General features: G+C 39.2%; 1 protein-coding gene across 1 annotated transcript in view; it reads left to right on the top strand.

The window, feature by feature from the left end:
* LAMA2 (laminin subunit alpha 2) overlaps nt 1-22,284 on the top strand; it is a 352,961-nt gene that overhangs the window by 123,289 nt on the left and 207,388 nt on the right. The window contains exons 13-14 of the mRNA XM_063295339.1: nt 19,165-19,266; nt 20,636-20,841. Of these exons, the coding sequence (XP_063151409.1) occupies nt 19,165-19,266; nt 20,636-20,841 (308 nt within the window). The remainder of the gene's footprint in view (nt 1-19,164; nt 19,267-20,635; nt 20,842-22,284) is intronic.

Here is a 22,284-nt window from a genome sequence, read left to right as displayed (position 1 = left end):
AATCCTTGGAGCTTGAAAAAATATTAAATCAATTTATGAGAGTTGGGTATTTTGTGGGGGGGTTGTTTGTATCTTCGTGTGTATCTTCAAGTCAGTCTTAACTCCTGGCGATTGCCTGGACAAGTCCATGGAATTTTCTTAGGTTTTTCAAAATGGTTTGCCCTTGCCTTCTTCCTAGTGCTGAGAGAGACTGATTGGCCCAAAGTCACCCACCTGGTTTGATGTTTGTGGCACAACTAGAACTTATAGTCTCCCAGTTTCCAGCCTGGTGCCTTAACCATTACATCAAACTGGCTTATGAGAGATCACTTGAGACAGATGTAAGTGCTGTGTAACAATACATTCATGCCACTGGTTGAGCATGCTGCATTTGCAATATAATGGAGTCATCAGATGGAGGGCATAAGAATGGCCAAGATCTAATAAGTATGCATGTGTATGAAGCACAATGCAGTTTGAGGTTCAGGTGGTTGTCCGTAAGGACTACCACCACTAAAGGGCCTTTATCATCTAAAATGTTATTTTATTTTACTTCAAAAAAATGTTCAGACCAATATTAGCATGCACACACAAACATACATATGGTATTTTATAAATGCTCTAGTCAGGGTCCTTTCTGATCCAAATATTATTTTATTTTTAAATGTTTAATGATCCTTTATTTATTTTATTTTATTTATTCAATATCTATGGCCGCCCATCTCAGACAAGTGACTCTGGGCAGTGAACAACCATAGAAACGATTAAAACCAAGTACACACAACACACTCTATCTATCTATCTATCTATCTATCTATCTATCTATCTATCTATCTATATCAGCTGAGAAATATTATAATCATAGAAGTCTTCAAGGCCATACAAAAGCCCAACAGGGTCAGGGCCATCCTAATCTCTGAAGGGAGGATATTCTAGAAGGCAGGTGCTACAGCAGAGAAGGCATGCCTCCTAGTCCCCGCCGGCCAACATTCCTTGGCTACCAGGACCCGGAGCATGCCCAACCTGCCGAACCAAATTGGACAGGTAGAAACAACTGGGAGAAGACGGTTCCTCAAGTAACCTGGTCACAAGTTATGAAGGGCTTTAAAGGTGACAACCAGCACCTTAAATTGCACACAGAAACACACTGGCAACCAATGCAGTTCATGAAGTCATGGTGTTACATGTGTCAAATATCCAACACCATTTACTACCTGTGTAGCTGCATTCTGCACCAGTTGAAGCTTCCAAATGCTCTTCAAGGGCAACCCCATGTAGAGTGCATTGCAGTAATCCAGACAAGGGTCATGAGGGCATGAGTGACTGTGAACAGTCTCCCAGTCCAGGAATGAGTGCAACTGGCATACAACCTGAAGGTGAGCAAAGGCCCTCTTAGCCATGGCTGCACCTGCTGTGAGCAGGAGTTGTGAGTCCAAGAGGACCCCCAGATTGTGCACTGGGTCCATCTTGGGCAGTGCCACCCCATTCAGGACCAAAAGTGGAAAAACCAGTACCACCCCATCACTGGAAGGTCCAAGTACCCAAAGCCACTGAGTCTTGCTTGGGTTGAGTTGAAGCCCATTGCTCCCACTCCAGGCCCTTACACCCTCCAGACACTGGGACAGGATATCCACCGCATCACTCAGGTGGACCGGAATACAGATATAAAGCTGGATATCATCAGCATATTGATAATACCAAACCATCGGATCACCTCACCCAGTGGCCTCGTGTAGATGTTAAATTAGAGAGGAGAGAGGACTGAAATGCCAAAAAGAAATTATGCCAGAAAGAAATTCAAGCAAAAATATAGTGAAACTACATTTGGTTACTCATGTTCTGTAGAAGGCAGAAAAGGAAGTATGTGTATATAATATTTGTGAGATACATTCCTATGAGTCAATCAGCCATGCTGTGAGATTGTATGTAGATTCCATTAAGCACAGGACAAGTATGGTAAGTCAGAAGAATTTAAAATCCTATCTAGCACTATTAAGCTCCTGGTATTATTTATATAGCCCAATGACAGAACAATGATGACTGATTCTAATTTGTTTAATTGCAGCACAATTTACTATTTGTAGTGAATGACAGTTTCAGTAATCTTGTAGCAAAATGTTTCTAGACAGTGAAATAGCTAGGTAATATACATGCAGATGTACCAAAGCCAACCACCCTAGCTACTGCTTTTGAGAAGGGAACATAGGTATAGATATCATCCAAATATTACCAGAGTCTAGCAGTGATCTTGGTAGACAGGTAATCACTTTAGGGACAATGGCAAAAGCATCATTTCATACTGTGTTGGAGAGGACAATGGTAAATCACTCCTTGTATTTTACCAAGAAAACCACTTGGATAGACAAAGAGATTGACAGTACAGTGCTGGATGATGGGCTCCTTAGGTTGAATGGTATTCAGCTTGCTGCCGAGAAAGATCAGATCTTTCGGAGTACTAATGGTGTTTATGATGTGGCTGGATTAAAGCCTTTGGGATGTCTTGTGGCTGAAGCTGCCATGTAGGAAAAGAAATATCAAAGTTGCAAAGACAGACTTACAGTGGGAACATGGAACTTGAGAAGCATGAACATGGGAAAACTCAACATAGTGAAAGATGAAATGAATTGACTACAGTTGACATTAGCAAATTGAAATGAATTGGAATTGGACAGTTTCAGTCAGAAGATCATACTGTTTGCTACTCAAGAAATGAAAAATAAAGAAGGAATGGTGTTGCTTTCATAGTCAGGAAGGAGAAAGCAAAGACTTCTTGGGTACAATGCAGTCAATGACCAAACAATATCAATTAAACTTTGTGGACAACCCTTTAAGATTACATTTATCCAAGTATATGCTCCAACTGCTACTGCAGAAGAAGAGGAGATTAACAAGTTTATGGCTAAATTCAATATGAAATTGACAGAACATGTAAGCAAGATTTGTTACCTGTGGTTGGAGACCGAAATGCCAAAGTAGGAAATGGTAAGAAGGAAAATGTAGTATGGCCTAAGGAACAGAATTGAGCAGGAGAATCACTTAACAGTTTATGCCAATCCAATAACTGCAACACAAGCAGACAACCAAAATGATCTCTATACTCATGGATGTCACCAGATGGAGTACGAAGACATCAAATTGACTATATTATTGATACAAGAAAGTAGAAGAGCTCAGTTATTACTGCAAAGGCATATCCAGGGGCTGACCATCAGACAGATCACAAACTGTTCATGTGCAAGTTCCAAGTCAAGCTAAAACAGAAAAACAGTTTCCACAACAGGGTCATGTTTGTGTGTGTGTGTGTGTGTATAAACACTGCCAAAGCTCATGCTATTAATACCTTTAGCATTTGAGAGACATATTGTATGCTGCAGGGCAACATGCAATAAAGAAATGCATAATTGTGTGCTGCTCTACACATAGCACAATGGACAGATCTTACTTTGATCCTGATACAGGTAGTCCTCACTTAACAACCATTTGTTTAGTGACAGTTTGGACTTAACGACGGTGCTGAAAAACCCACTTATGACCAGTCCTCATGGAGTGCCCATGCAGTCATGTGATCACAATTTGGGTGCTTGGCAACCAGTTCACATTTATGACTGTCACAGAGTCCTTTTGTCACATGATTGCCATTTTCAACATTCCCGGCCAGGTTCTGGCAAGCAAAATCAATGAGGAACCACATAATTCGCTTAATGACCACATGGTTTGCTTAACAGCCACTACAAAAAAGGTTGTAAAATCAGGCTGGATTCACTTAATGACTGCTTTGCTTAGCAACCAAAATTCCAGCCCCAATTGTGGTCGTTAAGTGAGGACTACCTGTATATCAGCAGGTATGTTGACTATGCTAACTCACTGTATAGTCTCTCTTCCCCCCTTTTAGCACATACTGAATGATTGATGAAGACCCTTTTGATACCAAATACAGAACTAACATAGAAGTCTGATCTGAACCTCCTTTCTGCCTTTCTTGAGGTTTCAGAAAATATTTTAATATGAGTAGTCTGACAGTATTTAATCAGTTTTTAATAGTTTTTCTGTTACATGATATCTAACAATTAATAGTGGCCAGTAAGCTATTTGCTGTAGATTTCTATTGCAAGGACAGAAAAATAGAAATAAAAAATCCTATTTGGGTAGGCAAAAAATAGTTACATTTAACTTTCAACTCATTGCTTTCCTTTGTATACTAGCAAAAAGAAACCTGAAATAAAAATGGGTTCCTTCTTGCACCTGTATACCTCTGTAAATACTGAATTGTCATTTATTAAAAGCAAAGCAACTGCTGCAAAAAGAGAGGGAAAAAACTACTCAGCAGCTGGTGAGCTTGTCCTTTTTAATTTTTCTACATTCAGGATGAGATAAAGGTTTGGATAATATTTATAATTCTAATGAAGCCTTTAGTACATTTTTAATAACCCTCAATGAGGAAAACCTGGCATATTCTGTAACAGCATCACAGCTGTCAATGCTGTTTTTTGCCAAACTGGATAATTTCCAAGGTCTAATTCAGGCCCACCAATCACCCGAGTAATACAGTGTGTGGGTACTCAGATCAACTCCACCTGGGGAAATTAATTAACAAGTTTTGAGACCAAAATTTAATTGTATAGTAGACAGCAAAACTGAGAGTCGCTGGGTAAAAATGGCCGCCTAGCCTGGAATTCTAGGCTGAAAGGATTAAAAAAAAAAGTAAAAAAGCAGTTTTGTGATTCTCCTGCTAAGGAGTATATTTGTTTTGGTTTTGTGATGGCGCTTTGAACCTTTTTGACAAGAGAGCAATTTTATTTGAATGCAGTTAGATTTCTTTTCTGGAATGTAAAGAATGATTCTCTGAGAGGGGGAGTTGTTCCAACAGAAGAGAATATCAGTAGCTCAGGGTTTCGCTGTGGAGTTCTTGGTGCTCTTTGAGCTTTTCTGCTTGCTTGAAGATGTTTCATTACCCAACTAAGCCAGGTCATCAGTGAGAGAGTGCCTCTTGTCAGCGGGAAAAATGTCCCTGAAGAATTCCAATCACCCAGGTTCGATGATACAAAGAAAGGAGTTTATTTGGTAACGCGTTTGCAAAGGCGGGTCCCTCCGTGAAAGAAGGAACCCTGAATGAAGTTAACCCTATACCTTTATACCCTCCTTGCCTGTCATCCCCCTCCTTGGAGGGTTCAGCTCACATTCTTCCTGTTACCTTGAAGTACCCACTTTGATTTACAAATTCACAATGCCAGCAGGATGTCAGGATGTTCTTACAATCCTTATCGTTGTTTTTGACTCTGATGGCTCACCAGATCCTAGTTTAATTTACATAAGGTCAAGATAACCGTGATTGCCTTTTTGTCAGGAAGAGGAAGAACAGACATGTGATGAAAGTAATCAACACATCCTTGAGACACTTATGGATATCGATCACATCCTCAGGAATGTATTTAACTTCATCCTAATTCTAATGTTTGTATACATATATCAGGGCCTGCATTTCCCCCTTCACACAAAAGTTTACACAATCCTAATAATCCCTCCCCCTTGCGTGACCTTGCTGGCACCGGCTATTACCCACTATCTCAGCTACAAATTCTAAACCTAATGACTGTTTTAGCACCCATTTTCCTCCCCCCCTTGCCTCCTTTCAGGCAGTCCTTTTTTCTTCTAGATGAGTTTAAGGCACATCCAGGGGTTCTGTGAACCCCTCATTTTTCCCCGCTCACACTCTCATGCTGATGATGAAGCACTCTTGCACTGATGTGCCCTAGTTGGGTAACAGAATGGTTGCAAGCAAGCAACCAAGCTCAGAGAACACCAAGAACCTGACAGGGGGAACTGTGGCAGTAGCATTTTAAGATCCCTATAAAAAGGATATTGTTGATCCAAAAAATTACAGAAAGGGGCAACCTAAAAGATCAGAGAGCATGTACAATGCTCTTGTGTGGGAAGGTTGCAGTGTTTGAGGCTCTTTAGCCCTGAAAATTACAAGAGGAACATGATAGATTTGTCTAACTTTATGCATGATGTAGAGAAACTATTTATCTCTCCCTTTGCCTTCATTGTATGGAGGGCTTCCTTTTGATCAGCTAGTGATCCTGATCAAAAACGTTGGGAGATTTAGGATAAAGGAGTTCTTTTTTACTCACTACACAGCTGAACTATGGGATTTGGTACTGCAAAATGTGGTGATGGCCAAAATTTCAGATGGCTTTAAAATAAGATTGGACAAAATAATGGATGATAAATGTATCAATTACAACTAATCATGATGACAACCCATTATGTTTGGCACATTTACTGTATATCCAACTTTTCTTCTGGAACCCAAAGCAGCTTCTGTAGTGTTCCGTCTTCCCATTTTTTCCCCCAAAACACAAGTCTGTGAGTAGACTGAGCTGAAAAAGAGCTGCTGTCTCAAAGTCACTCACAGAGCTTCCTCAGCTGAAGGTAGACTTTAATCTGGGTCTCTCTAGTTCAGTCCTGTAACCACTACACCACACTGGTTTTCTCAAGTAGTAGAAGCAGCGTTGCTTTTGAAAGCTGGTTACTGGGAACATGCTAGAATATTCATGTCATCCTTATGAACTGTAGGCCCTGTGGCAATAGACTCTTGTATTCAATAGTTCTTTGGTTACCTAGTACAGCTATTCTTACGAGGGCTACCCCAAACTTCAGACTATGACAAAGGTTTGTAAGAAGTACACATTCAGAGTTACTTTACAAAGCTATTCATTTCCCAGAAGAAGTTTCTGTGCGTGCACAAGACTTGCCCAGAAGTTTCTTCTAGTTACTAGAATTTCCTTGGACCAATGCAAAACATCTTAACTTCCGAGGCTCAGCGAGGCAAATCATGTTGATTCTGTGGCATACAGTCACCTCACACACTGAGAGCCAGTTTGGTCTAGTGGTTAAGGTTCTGGGCTAGAAACCAGGAGGCTGTGAGTTCTAGTCCCGCCTTAGGCATGAAAGCTGGCTGGGTGACCTTGGGCCAGTCACTCTCTCTCAGCCCAACTCAGTGCAATGTAGACTAGCCTCCTCATGGTGCACCCCAGGCAACGTGACTTGTCACGGCTAAATAGTCTACACATCTGGCTGCTGGACCTCACAAGGATTTCTCAGCAAGAAAAAGCAGCATGAACACTGAACTGCTATGCCATATGATTTTTAAAAAAAAACCCTCACACACTTGAAACAAGCTTGTTTCATGAAAGATTGGCTTGCCTCATACAGGTATGTGTATATATATGTGTGGTTATAAAAATGCATGCGGTACATCGGTTGTGTAAAAAAATCTGAGATTCCTGCAGTCTTTGGATTGTTGGTGCCCTTCATGCCAATAATTAAGATACAAAGTCAAGCAAATATTTCTTGGAGGCTTTACTCAACGTTGGAAAACTTTACATTGTCCATAATGTTGAGCCCCACTGAACCATACTGCAGATATAATTTAAAATGCAATTAGTTTATTCATTAGGTGGTGAAATTACCACATGTATTTATACTGTGTATGTAGAGATCAATAAGATATTAATACTGACTTTCAGCAGAGCCAAAACAGGGCACTCTAAACAATGTAAAATATTTCTCTTTATCCCAAGGAAAGAATTGTACAGTGAATAAAGAACTGTGCTGAAGTGAAAAAAAATGAACTTATTTTAATTATTATTTTCTACATTAGAATATAATGTAGGAGGGTCTGCTTGAAAAATAATAATCTTGTTCAAGGGGATAGTGATAGTCCATTTTTAGCAATCCTGGAGAAAGGGCAAAGACAATTTCTTCACAGAGCAAGGTTTCTTTAGATGAATAGTAAAAGGATGCAACATAACTTACCTACAACATCTATGGCAATGGGCTGATGGTGCCCTATGTTGAAGTGGTTCACCTGTCCGTGCTCCAGCATGAAACCAGGGTAACTATATGGCTGAGATTTAGAGCATAAAGAGAGGAGGAAGAGGATTTTGCTGGTCTTGATTATCAGTGTTGTAATTAGAAGATCTCAGTACAGACGTAGACCAAAATCAAATAATTATCTTCTTTCAGTACTAAAGAATTCAGTAATAATAGTACACTTTTGCTACAGCCAAAGCAGTGCTATGTGCTGGCCTCTGAGTAGTCCTCAGACTTCAGTGTTTAAGAAAAAAGAAGTGACTAAATATTTAGCTGAATTACAAATAGATTCCCATAAATATATATGGATTTATTAGCAATTAAAACAAATTCTATCCAGTATTGTGGTGGTCATGTGGACATTCCAGTAAGTCTTGGGGAAAGTCCTGCAGTTAATGTAAGTGCGCTAAATTTTTTAATGTGAAAATAGAAACAACCTCATCTGCTAGCTTGTGACATTGCTGTGAAGCCTTCTCCAAGGTGAATTTTATTTTATTTTTAATGTTTAAAAATGGATGGAAAATTTGCTGAAAAATCTGCCCTTTAAAATGAAGTAGTCTGCATATGCTTAGGATTTATACAGTGTGACATTAATATTAAATAATTCAGCAGATATGTTTTCCAGTTTACGATTGATCTGGTTAATTGCATTGTATAGCCAAAATGTAGATAAGTTCAAAAAGGACAACTAAATTGCATTAGTGGTGATTAAGATTCTTGGAAATTTGCATTTCTACATCAAAATCATCACAGAAACCACACTACATATCTAGTTTTAGCCCTATTCCAAGTCAGTACTTTGCTCTCGTTGATATGTGATGTCTCTGTGGTTAAAAAAAAAAAAAGACATTCTTACCCTAAAGTATATTTCAACAAATTAGGAGGTTATGTAAGCCTCCATCTCTTGTTAGTTGTGTATTTCATCAACTGCAACTTCTACAAAGAGTATTCAAAATATCAAAACAGTCTGCCGTTAATTTATACAGCACTATGCATATGATTGCCTGCTCAGATAACACTGTCCCTATTAGAAATTTGCTTAAGGATTGGATGAACAAAGAGAAACCAGTTTCTGGAGGCCATGCTGAAAAGGTGGCAAGTACGTTGTTCTCAATTATTTGTTTTTAATTACCTGTTAGTATAATTGTCCTGAAGCTGCTGCAGTGTTGTAGTGAAGAAATAAAAAAATGATCCTGACATTCTCTCCCTTTCCCTTCTGGTTTTAGCCAAGAAATCATTGCATGTTCTTAAAGGCAGTATTTAAGACAGATTTCTTGGATGTAGTGGAAGCAAGGATGATTTGCAAGGATAGAAAGGAATGGAGAGGTATAGCAAATGGAGCAGATGTAAACTAGATTTAGCTATATTTCATTTTTTTTATGTCATGCTTTTAATTTCTTTGGCTTCCTATTTCTGACTTTTTCTGCACAATACTTCTGCACAGTATTGTTTGCCCAGAAAGGGAATAGCATGATAGATATGCCTGCCTGCCTGTCTGTCTGTCTATCTTTATCTGAGAGTAAAATCACAGTGAGCAGTCTAAAGGATGGATACAATAGTTGTTTGGAGGATCCATAATGCACACAAGCTCTTCATTGCCATGCTTGAAAATTATGCTGATTCTTGGCTATTACAAACCAAATCCTTCCCTTTGAGGATCTCATGAATGACCATTCTGAAGGAAGCCATTATTCTGCACCTGGATCTTGACCCTCCCCCCTTAAAAAAATTGGTCAGAGATTCATGAAAAGTATGCATAGCTGAGGCTTAAGTGTGAGGCTTTTATTGGATGTATCCCTGTCCCTGTCTGTCTTTTGAAGACCAAGCATGGTCATTTGAAGGTGCCAGCAACTGTGGTGGAGGTTTCTGTGCATGGAGGAGACAACAAAAGGACATTGAAGTGACTGTCCCTTTGTCAAATGTGGCGACTTGATGCTCCATGACACTCTGAATGGGACACTAGTTATTAATTAATACAATCCAAACTAGGAGTTTGGAATGGGATTTTTATCGTTTCCTTTAGGTACCAAAAAATATCTAACACTAGCCCTGAATCACAATGATGGGATTCATTCTATAATAAGGCAAACATCATATTCCCTTGGAGAATATTTACAAAATTATTGTAAAAATCCCTTAGTTTTTGATAGACTTATTCAAACACAGCAAAGAGTAATGATATTTCTAAAACCTGTCATACTAACTTTGAACAAATGTCTTTCCAGAGATTAAGAGTTCTTTTAAATCCATGTCTTCTTTTAACTGAAGTTTATAGAATTGTAGCTAAAAATTGTATTCTGTAAGATTTACATACTTAGTTTCCATGGTAAGAGCTTCATTAGAATTCATTTCTCCATCTCTCTTTTTGCCTGTTTCCCTAAATGCAACAAATACATAAAAATGCTCTCTGTGAGTTTCCAGTCGGTATTTATTATTCCTGAAATTGCTAATCCAATCTAGTGCTGGATTAATGATGGAACATTCTCTTAAAACATAAGCATGTAAATTAAAGCAAACAGATGTTCAGATATTCCATCTGCGCATCCTGTAACCCCCACAAGGAGTACAGCTACTTGCCATCTGGTAAGATGGCCTGTTCTCCATTTGGCAGTTTGCTCAGTCGCCATTAATTTGAGGTTATGCTGGAAATCTACTGAATAATAAGATTGCCATTTTATACAAATGTCTCCAATTATAGTACAGCATGCTATCCTACCTAGTATTAAATATGAGCTGGTTTATACCTGGTGATTTTTTAATTTTTTTTTTTCAAATGTTTATTTATTATTTTTGCCTGAAGCATTAGAAGTTGAATCTATTTAAGATACATTGCAACACATATCTGTAACACCCTGGAGAGAATAATGCTGACTTTAATAGAATAACTTATGTCTTCTGTCCAATTGTCAAGTGATAGCATCTCAGGATGGTCTAATATTATCTAAGGGAAGAGATGATTTGTGGACTGTGGCTGCTTGGGCTCCATAATTAGGAAGAATATGTAATCGCTGACCAGATTCATACTTGCTTTGTTAATATTTATTTATCTAACACATTTTTATTTGAAAATGATTTGGAAGACTTGCTTCAGTTCTAGCACAACCACATTTTTTTAATCCGTTCAATTGAGTCCGATTCTTGGAGACTGCCTGGACAAGTCCCTGCAGTTTTCTTGGCAAGGTTTTTCGGAAGTGGTTTGTCATTGCCTCCTCCCTAGGGTTGAGAGAAAGTGACTGGCCCAAGGTCACCAAGCTGGCTTTGTGTCTAAAGCAGGATTAGAATTCACAGTCTCCTGGTTTCTAGCCTGATGCCTTAACCACTATACCAAACTGGCTCTCTTGCACATTACAGTACTTGTCTGCTATTTGTTAAAGCAGACCATCTTTCTGGAAAAAAAAAAAAGATGCATCTCCAGGCTTATGGGGAAGCTGAAAAAAAGATGGCAGAGAAGTATTATGTTCAGATTCACTTAAGGTCCAAAGTACTTCTTCTGAATTAGGGTTTCTTATGCCAAGAAGCTCCAAAGCTTACAAAAGATGTACACAATACAAAATATAAAATACAATAATGAAAACATAAATTAAAGCAGCATAAAACCATATTCCTCTGTAGGGAGAAGAAGACTAAAAAAAAAAATCCAGTGCTCATGTACATGGAAGGCCTGTGTGAAGAGGCAGATAAAAGATGTAACAGTGATTACCTCAAGCATGTCATAGAAGAGATGGAGATGCCATTATAGAGAAGACATAACAGTGAATAGCCACCAGGTGGCACTATGCAACTATGCAAATCTCCTGTGACATTCAATTATTGGTTATGGGATCTTCCGCTCTGCAGCCTGAAACCATGCTGTCCAGATTTCGGTCCATGCCTCAGCCTCAGCAGTGATGCTAAGAGTTGTTCTGTCCAGAAGGTGTTATTGACAAGCAGCCTAGGGCCAACAATTGCCTGCCCTCTTTCCACCATACTGGCAAGCGAGGTGAGGGGGAAAAAAAAACCCACTCCCCATCCAAGGATGGCAGGCATAATGGGTGGAGAGAAGGGAGATAAGTTAGTCTTTTTAGTTTCTTTAGTCTCTTTTAGTCCTATAGTCCCACAGAGCAATCTTCAAGGGAGTTGTTCTCCACCTCTTCCTCCCTTATCTCCCCCTGTTCTCCTGGGAGACAAGTGGGAGAGATGGCTTTTGGGCATAGTGGGACACTATTGCCTCCGTGAGTGGCTGCACAACACTGCATGAGAAAACATGTTTACCATTCCCTAAATTTACCCAGTCAGCCTACACGGACAAGTAGCTCAGATTAGCCAAGATGATTAGGGGGTCAAGAGAGCTGATGGTAGACTGAACTCGTATAGGCACTTGTCCACATTTTCAGGCTTCATAAACTAAAAGCTCATTAAATTAGACCAGGTGATACACTGGACACCTTAATAATATCTGTATGAAAAGCACCATTCAAGAGACCATGAAAACAAGCCTTCTGGTGGCCTTTGTAGTCATACACCTGGTACAGCCAAATGCTCTTAATGCATGTCTAGCCAAACTCATAGGTCAACAAGGGCCTCAACAGGAATGCAGCTGTGGCTTCTGGAAATAACCCTAAATCATTCAATAATCCATTAAACTCTTTGGGGGTAGACCATCTTATTGGTCCCTCCACACTTCCAGGGAAAGATATGATGAGACTAAATTTTACCAGGCAGTAGCCTGACCAAGACAACAAGTAACCCTCATATTCAGGCAACTCCCCTCTTAACCTAAGACAAAACTAAATTAAGGGTATATGTTATGTATCAGTTAGTGATAGTTGAACCAATCAATGTTACAACATCCCTGGCCTGCTCTGTTAGGGTAACCTAAGCATGGATGTTGAAACTCCCTGAGTTAACCACCCTCGAATTCTCCAATACCACACTAGAGATCCCTTCAGCCAGCTTGGCCAGGAAGGCTGTTGGTAGCAGGGCAGGTAAAATAGCAGTGTCCATTTCTATCTCCTTGAGGTAAAAGCCCCCCTAATCTGTTCCAGTTTGAAGGTTGTCTGGTGAGTGATATGGTATTTTTATGGATTACACAAGTCTGATCCCTTGGTTAATGTTGCACTGAAAACCCAGGGTAGGGTTGGGTCAAATTCACATCATCCCGCTCACCCACCCTTGCCGGAATAGCAATTACAATTAAGTCACAACTGAGTAAGATCTTCTTGTAGAAAGCAACCTGATACTTAACCATATCACCAGAAAGGGGAATTCAGAAGTCGTACTATCAAGAAGAGAAGAGACCACAGGAGAAGAATGGCCTCCAGCTGCCAAAGGCTTCTGGCCCTTAAGATGTCTTCTCCTTCTAGTCTCTCACCCTCCCTGACTGGTCACCATCACCTGAAGGGAGGTGCCTCCTGCCCCCACTTCTCATCTCCAGAGCATCCCAAACTATCTACCCATATTCCATCAGGAGGGGGAAAGGTTCTATTCCACAGAGAACTGTAGATAATCATACCTACAACTTACCTCTAATCTTAACATTTTGAGTTCAAGAAGAGATCTCAGTTAGGTCCCTCTAACTCCACCCTCTCCAGAGCGGGGCTTAATTTGGCAATTCCTTCATTCCTGGGAAACTCCCAGCTGACACCTGACAGTACTTTGCACAGACTACATTCATTTTCCTGATGAACTTCCTCAAACCCCTGCATTCAATTGCATATAGGCTTTTCTTCTTCTCTTGCCAGGCCTTGTGGCTGGCACCTCTGCTGAGATACAAATGCTCTGGAGATTCATAGTTGTGCTTGCATTCTCAGATTCTCAGAGCCAGCTCACACATTCAAACACACTCACCAAACTGTTGTTACAGTGCATGCACACATTGGCAATCCATGAACAAGAATTAATGTTAGAAACTTTTACACAATTCGCAACCATGTTCAGTTTTATTATATCAGCAATCTGAACTTGTGCTAGGATACTGAATGTATGTATTTATTTAATCTGTCTATATTGTCTCATCAAAGCAAGCTCTGATTCTCATATATTTGTACTCTACAGAGAACCATACGTTTGGAAATGAAGGATAAACACTTTTCTTATTGTACTTAATGGAATGCCTGAGTGTGCAGAATGTATCAATTTTAACATAATAATCTAGTATTGCCTTTTTCAATTATTGCATTTCCTTTGAGAAGGTCAAGAATTAGAGCATCTAAGACAACAAATGTATTGTGATGTTTGAAATGTAAGCGTGGGGTAACAGAAGCAAAGAGCATAGGTTTCATATTAGTATTCTTAGACTTCTAGTGAAAATCCTGTCAAAGAAGTGCTAATGCAGTGGGTCTCAAACTGTGGGTCATGGACCACTAGAGGGTGTGAATAGCAAGAGGTCTCCAACATGCAGCAAATATGGAAATCAAACTAAAATGAAAACCACTCACACAGCTCTTCTGGTGGCACAGATACTGGCCTAAAAAGACTTCACTGCTTGGGGTGAACTGGGATGGAGAGAAATTCTAGCTAGCCTTAGAGAGAAAGTGGAAGGATGCTCCTTGCGCATCCCATCTGCCTCAGCCTCATATTGTATTTTCCTTCTCCCATAAATATTAACATCCCTAAGACTCAGCCACCAGCCCCGTGTCAATGGCTTCCTCCAGCCCTTTTTCACAGAAATTGAGGTTATGTTACAGAAGCAGAAGAGATGCCACAGATCCATCCCAGGTCCCACTCAGCCACACTTGCATCATCCCCACAGCTGAAGGATCCTTCACCTGCCTGCTGAGGACCACTAGAAACACATATGGGCACTTACTGAGTGGCTGACCCAGAGATCCTCACCTGGACCTACAAAAAGCCCAAGTGTCATCTGCTGTGACCCACTGCCTCCACACAGCAAAATAGGGAGTGTTTCATTGTTTCTCTAGGCATGGACTTTCCCACCCAAAAAAGAGAATGTATATGGCTAATGCATATGATTTGTCTTTGGCTTCTTTTATTTAACCTTTTTTAAACTAGTCATTGGCGGTGGGGGAGTTGGAAAGGGACAATGTCACCATACTTTTGGAAAATTTTAACAGATTGACAGAGGGAAATAATACCAACCTTAGGTACTCTGAATTAACAACCACACATGTATGTTATTGTGATTTACAAATCACAAATTCATTTAAACACATTATGGATAACTACTGAATTCATGATAGTTTTTTGTCATTACAATTTATTTTGGTCAGTAGATGCTAACAGTATAGCTACTATCAAGTGGGGGGCCACAATATTTTTAACATTAAAAAAGGGTCTTGTCAACCTTCAAAATAGACCAGGTAAAGAAACAGGGATTCCAAGAATGCTATTTTAGAATCTTAAAAGCCCTCCAGAGTTTCAGCCCTATCTTGTACCAAACAGAATCAAGGTGGGGGTATTTTGATTTATTTCTTATGCTTTCCACTTTCCCAGGACTAAGTTACTGTTTCTTCTCTTTTAATGGTTTATCCATTCCTTCCCCAAGGTCATCTCTGCATTCCTTTACAAGTCCTTATATTTGCAAAGTTTGGAACCTCTGTCCTAATGTCTTTGCTTGGGGACAAAGGTTCTACAGAAGGCCCAGTAAATGAAGTGTCCCCACTTCTGGTATATACATGTAGATGATTTATTGTGCTAATTTGTTGACAATTTTTTTAAAGAATGACCACAAAGCTGAACTTTAGTTTCAGTTTCTTGAGTGAAACTAAAGATTTTTTTTAAAAAAAGGAAACATAAGAAAAGAATAAAATGCAGTAAAAGGTAGATATAATTATTGTTTTTGTTTCCAGAGCATGCAAAAGCTTTCAGAATGTAATTTTCGTTGGAATGCACCTCATTCAATATATTTTTGGCTTCATGCATTCATACACACTGAACAAGGGGAAAATTCAAGAATAGTGAATAATAGAAGAAATAACAGAAGAAGAGAGTATCTGTTTCCAATTGGAATAGCATTGAAAAGAATTTATTCTTTTCAATTTATTTTCTTCCAGAATAGAATGCATGTTCCACACTGTGGATGAGAATGGGAATTCTATATGTGTGAGGTGGGAACGTGTAGATTAGTAAGTCTGCATGAAGCCTTAAAGTGGCACTTTGCTTCAATCTGATCTTTGATCAAACACCCCCGAGTTTGTTCCAGAATACAAAGCAGTGCCCAGTATTTATTGAAGGCTCAGCATAGCTGAATATGTTGACGCAGCTGTTCTGAGGGCCTTCTGTGCATGCATGGATAAAAGAGAGTCCTACCAGCATTACGCCCAAGTGAAGCAGCCAGCTGAAATGAAGCAACCCATCTTGCTGTTGCAGCTGAAGGCTCTGAGGCAGAGTTCCTCGTGTTTGGAGTCAAGATGCTGCATCAAATTTCTCCTTTGATCCCATTCAAGGCAGCTCTGTGAAGCAAGGCGACACCACTTCACACAGATTCATCTACATCATTTAATAATGTCATTAATATTTCATTCTATCCAATGTTCTGCAAATTATTTTTAAATATATTTTTATTTTTAAAGAAAATTGTAGAAAAACCCTCTTTGTCTCCTACCAAATTATTGCTACCTCTCCATCAGGAAAGGAGAAAAGAGTTAGCCCAAACAACAAGGGGCAGTGCTGTCCCCTGTGCAGTGCCAGTTCAAAGGTATATGGCACTCCTTGGCCACATTGACTGATAGTGCCACTTCCTACCAAAGTGAAGATTTGCATTCTTAGAATGATTTGGCCCCAGGTCAGTACCTACTTGGGTTTAGAATAAAGCTAGCCCTGTCCCGGGGTGGCTAGCTAAAGCAAGTACATGCATTGCTGGATGCAGAATCTACCTCCTTGGTGTGGGGGGGAGGGGAAGAGAGGAAACATAAGCTTTTTATTCTGTGACACACATACCCCTCTAGGTTGTCACCTTTAAATAGCAGAATGTACTGGGGGTATTGGGGTTTAACTCTAACATCATTTCAGTCTCCATCATTTCAATCTCCATTCAGTTCAGTGGCCATCTGCAACAACCACACTTGTGCAATACCTCCTTGGGTCAGGAGACCCTGATCTGAACATCTGTCCTGGCCCAGTGGACAGAAGTACTTCATCCTCTGTTCTGAAGACTCAGTAGCAAGGAGGTATTCCTTATATTTGGGCTGTGTGGCATGGATGGCATGCACATGAACAAAAGTGCCCTAGGTTATCAATAACGTGGAGTATTCCTATTACAATGGCAAAATAAGACAACCAGAGAAAATAGCTGAAGTTTCAGTTTTTTTACTTCACACGAAGGGAGCAATGCCCTGTTATAAATTCCAGCAATAAATCTCAGAGCAAGTCTACCCCCTCTCAACTTTTATAGACACCTTACATCATTCATTAGCTTCATTATATTTTTGATCATGTATGTTACTATACCATTAGATCATGGACAGAGGCTTTACACCAAATGTACATTTAGAAAAAAAATTGTTGGGCATGTGTAGTAGCTTACTTTACTTCTTCAGACCTGCCTAAAACTGATTTGAGACCTCTTGTGGTTAATGATGCTTAACAGAAGCCATTGATCAAAGTTAGTTCATATTTAAGTAGATCAACTAAGTGGGTTACTTGGTATGGCGTGTCTCTAGCTCAGATGCCAAGTGTGGCAGTCCGGCAAATCAGCCTGACTAAAGCTGTTTTCTATGGTTAAAATTCAGCCGTAAGCCACCACTCTTAATTCAGCATCTTTAGGGCAATCTCAAGCAGTTTTCATATTGATTACTTACACAATTCTTTAGGCCTGTCCTCATTGTTATATGGGCACAAAATGTTGGATAGCTGTAGAAGACTATTAGGGTAATGGCCCAGAAGGCCTCCTTGCCAGGCCCAAGTTTAGTTTCCTAGTAGATATTCTTCCATTGCAGTTCTGTCAAAAAGCTTGTGGCTTTCTTATCTCACTTCTTTTAAACCCTTAACTCTGTCTGCTTTCTATGATTGCTTCATAGGGAGTCAATCCTCACTTGATAGAAGTTATTTCTCTTAACATATACCTTTTGAACATATTTTTAATAAACACAATTTCACATATACTATTTTCCATAATGCATACCTCTTCCTAACAGTCATTTTTTGTATGCTACTTTCCATAACATACACATCTTTGGCATGCAGCTTTCCCGAATGTATTTTCCTCTGCTTCTTCACCAAAGTTATATTGTTTTGTATGAAATATTTGAATCAAGAGCAATGGATGTTAGCATGTTCTGTGTATTGCAGTCTTCCATGCTAGAACAGGGCATGTTTTGGCAGATCACACGAATGTATTCTTAAACAAAAATATGAGGGCTTCCTTTTCCAGCTCTAGGGTGAAGTATGTGGATAGGTTGCTGCATAAGTATACAGGGGGTGGAATGGGCTTTCTAATTCTCAGTCCTTTGTTTATATTTGACTATGAAATTTGGTTTATTCCAATAATTTAAAAATGAGTTCTTTTTAGTTCAAGGAATTAAGCAAAATTACTGCAATCCTTATATATGATTTCCTTGTCTTTTGTTTTGTGGAATGCCATAATCAGTAAAGTTAATGCTTAACAATATTACAGTATTTTAAGAGTCAAGGGACTGCTTTCCTTATGCAGTATTTGAACCAGTGACCAAATGTGAAGGAAAAGGCAACATTGTGATATACATCTATAGGAAAAATTATTGTGACTTTCTTTTAAATTAAATGTGGTTTACTTCCTAGGGGCATATTTCTTCTGTTTTAGATTATACTTTGTCAAAAAACATTCTGTAATAGCAGCCTACTCCTCCAAGCTGCTGTCACAGATTGCTTCTCTTATAACCCTGAACATGGAAAGTGGATGTGGGGAAGAAACTAAGAGAGACAGGACAGATAAACGAACACATATCCTCAGTTCCTCCCCCTGCTTTTGACAATATAATATCAACCAAATACATGTTGGGGGTTTTTATAGGAAAAGATATAGTGTAAGAGGCAGGAGACAGAGAGAGAGAGATGAAAAGAAAATTACACTGTAGCATGTGTTGTTTCCTTTATGTTAGACCTTTAGGGGAAAAGTGCATTTTCTTAGGATTCCAGTCTCTAGAAAGGTCTGGGGGAATGTTCCTTATTTGGAGCATTGCCGTCGTGGTTGTGGCAAAGAGGAAGAGAGATGGCGTACAGGACAGGCACAGTTCATAACGACACTTTCCTTGGGGCTCTATATCATCCACATGTCCTTTCACTACGCTAGCAGTCCTTCCCCTGGAAACTGCTATAATTGGAAAAGAGTAGTTCAAAATGGTTAAAGGCATGTTTTCTGTTACAGAACCAGTATCATTCCTTTTTTTACCACAGATAACAGCTGTCGAAGGACATCTGAAATTTACCATTTCATATGACCTCGCTGGGGAAGAAGATACTGCCGAAGCAATACTTCAGCCTGATGTCATCATAGAGGTAGAGTATTACCACATCACTAGATGTGAATGGGTAGATTGCCAGCAGCACAGTGTAAGCAGAATTCATATAGCTAAGAAAGAAGCTAATTGCAAGAGATCTCTTCCTGAATGAGCTACCATATGATTTTTATTTCAAAAGTGAGAAAGAGCAGCATAAGCACCCTTCCCCTAGAGATCCAGCAGGGCCCTGCCCTTTTAACCTTCCTAAAAGTACTTAAGACTTGGCTTTTCCTTCAAGTGCTGGTATAGGGTGAGATTGGCATGGGAGGGGTGTGTTTGTGGTGGCAGGTCTTTCTGGTTTGGGGTTTTTTTGCATTTGTCTTACTGCTTGTATATATTGAGCCACCCAGAGTTTGGTTTAAGATGGGTGCCCATATACATGTTTTAAATAAATAAATAAATAAATAAACAAAAGTAGAGGCAAGAGTAATAGGACAGATGCATGCAAATGTAGCCACATGTATGTAGGCTCAGTGTTGTCTTCGGTTGATAATGAAAGTGGTAGCATAAGGCTAATTAATAATCCAGAACATGTAAATCATTGTCCAGGTAATCACCACCACACCTGGGCTAGCCTTAGAGGTATTCATGTCAAATTCTATTTTTTTAGGCTATTTTGTACACTGTGCACACTATTTGCACAAACTGTGTGCAAAATACCATCCAAAAATGGCACTTAAGGAGACACTTATTGCAAATAAAGCCCATTCTTTTTAAATGGCATTATTCCTCTGATGCAACTTAGCTTTGTCTCAGCAAGGTGCTCAAAAGTTCTTCCAATGCCCAGAAGAGGTTTCAGTTCATGTCTGTAGGCCTATTTCAGCTACAGCGGAAGACCATTCAAAACACAGCAATGTGGCTGCTTTACTTCATGGGGGGGCGGGGGGCGCTTTGCTTTACAAAACTGCTTTAAGGAAGTGCATCACACAAACCTTCACTGAACCAAAGTATTCCTTCAAAGCTCTGCCTAGTCCTGTTCTTTGGTAAATATGTTTAAAATCACTATTAAAGGATAGTATAAAAGTTATCTGAATTGCAGATTCTGGAGGCAGCATGCACTACTTGTATGTCTTGGTTTAATTTTATGATATATCTGAACCACTGATAATGAATGTCAGATAGAATTCTGCCTATATTCATGAAGTATGAGACACCAGTTTCCAACAGGTGATCTGAATTACCTTCTTCCATTGTTGACAATGTTTTCCTACAGGCAGTAGTATCAATTTCTAGGGAGTATATCACCTGTATAAAATATATTGTGCATGATGCATTTATATCAAGGGTGTTCTGCTCTCTGCAGTGATGCAGCATTGAAAGTTGATTTTTTACATGTTTGCACACTTGTCATTCTTTACAATAACTAGGGAAGTGGGTTGAGAATCAGCACATCACAGGAAGGAATTCACTTGAACCCATTTGAAGAGCACACAGAAGAAGTCTTACTGAAGCACAACTTATTTCTGCTGCATGGCAATCCAGTCAGCAAAAGGGAATTCATGACTGTGTTGGCAAATATAAAAAGACTCCTTATAAGAGCCACATACAGCAATGGGATGAATGCCATCTACAGGTAATTGTTGAAAAAGCATTTTGTTCTCTCTGGAAGATTGGTGAAATTCTATCATTCAGGGCTGATGGAAGTAAATTGTATTTTTCTGTCTTTGTTGCCTTTAATTAATTTCAGATATTTCAGTGAATACTGATATCATAGATCAGTACTGCTCATTTTGTTAGTCTGTGGACAAATAATGTCATAAATGGTTTTAAAAAATAATTTCCAACTAACAATCCCTAATCTAGAGATAGGAGATAAACTAAACTAATATTGACTTAACAGTCCACTAGAAGAAATAAATAATATGCTATTTACCATGCAACATATTAATCCATTGTTTATTATTCAGCTTCATGCTTAAATGTATGTAGAATAATAATACAGTAACCCTGTTCTCACAAAATGCTTAATCCAGACTAACCAAGTGAGTCTCATAATCAGTGGTTTGGCAGCACACAATCACACTAGCTGAGTTAAACATTACCATTTGGGAAACCAAGATTACCCACACATTTTCTTCAGCACATAGCATCCCTGAGCCCTTGAACAAGGTGAGTGCTGGTAAGGCTTCATAATGCCACTAACTTCTTCCCCATTTGCTGTGTAGCAGCAAGAAGGTGTTGCTTTTCCAACTGCTGGGGTTTTGGGGGTAGAGGGAGGTCAAGGGATGCAAAATAGGTCAATTGACTGGATTTAGGCTTCTTACAAGATAATTGATTTGTGGAGTTAGTTTAACCCTATACCCAAGTGGGTCTGTTTGGGGTTAACTTTAGTTCCCTACAGATTTGTTGATTGGGTCAACTGAGCTCTTTTTGGTGTTTCTACGACACACTAATCTTCTCACTGACTCAGTTAAGCATGTTGGGTACAGAGCCAACACCTATTATTAACAACTGACACATTAAGAAGAACGGCAATTATTTCTATGCCCTTAAAACTGGGCATAGAAATAATAATTTCTTTGCATGATTATAGACAGGTTTACTCAAAATTAAGGACCACTGATTTCATTGCAATATAGATGTACGTAATATAAGTGTATATACATTTAAACACCCAGGTTTTTTTAAATTTGTTTTTCTGAAAGCATTTGTAATTTTATTTAGTTATTTATTTAATTCAATTATATGGTTGCCCATCTCATTAAAGTGACTTTGAGCAGCTAACAACAATTAAAACCAGCAAGAACATAAAATAAATATGTAACTGGCAGGTGACATAAAGCAACAATCATCAACACAATTGAGTACAAAACAAAATATCTGAATACAAAAATGCAAATAGAAAGAGAAAGTGCATGCAAAATGCACCAAGTGAGCAAAATAACTGAATATATACACTAGGAAAAATTCACACAAAATATATGCATTTTTATGATGATTATACCTAATGTAGGTAGGGACGCGGTGGCGCTGCAAGTTAAACCGCTGAGCTGTCGATCGGAAGGTCGGCGGTTCG

This window comes from Candoia aspera, chromosome 1 (assembly GCF_035149785.1).
Source record: "Candoia aspera isolate rCanAsp1 chromosome 1, rCanAsp1.hap2, whole genome shotgun sequence".
NCBI lineage: Eukaryota > Metazoa > Chordata > Lepidosauria > Squamata > Boidae > Candoia > Candoia aspera.
The sequence above is the reverse complement of the archived record's forward strand: the minus strand, read 5'-3'. Positions and strand labels throughout refer to the sequence as shown.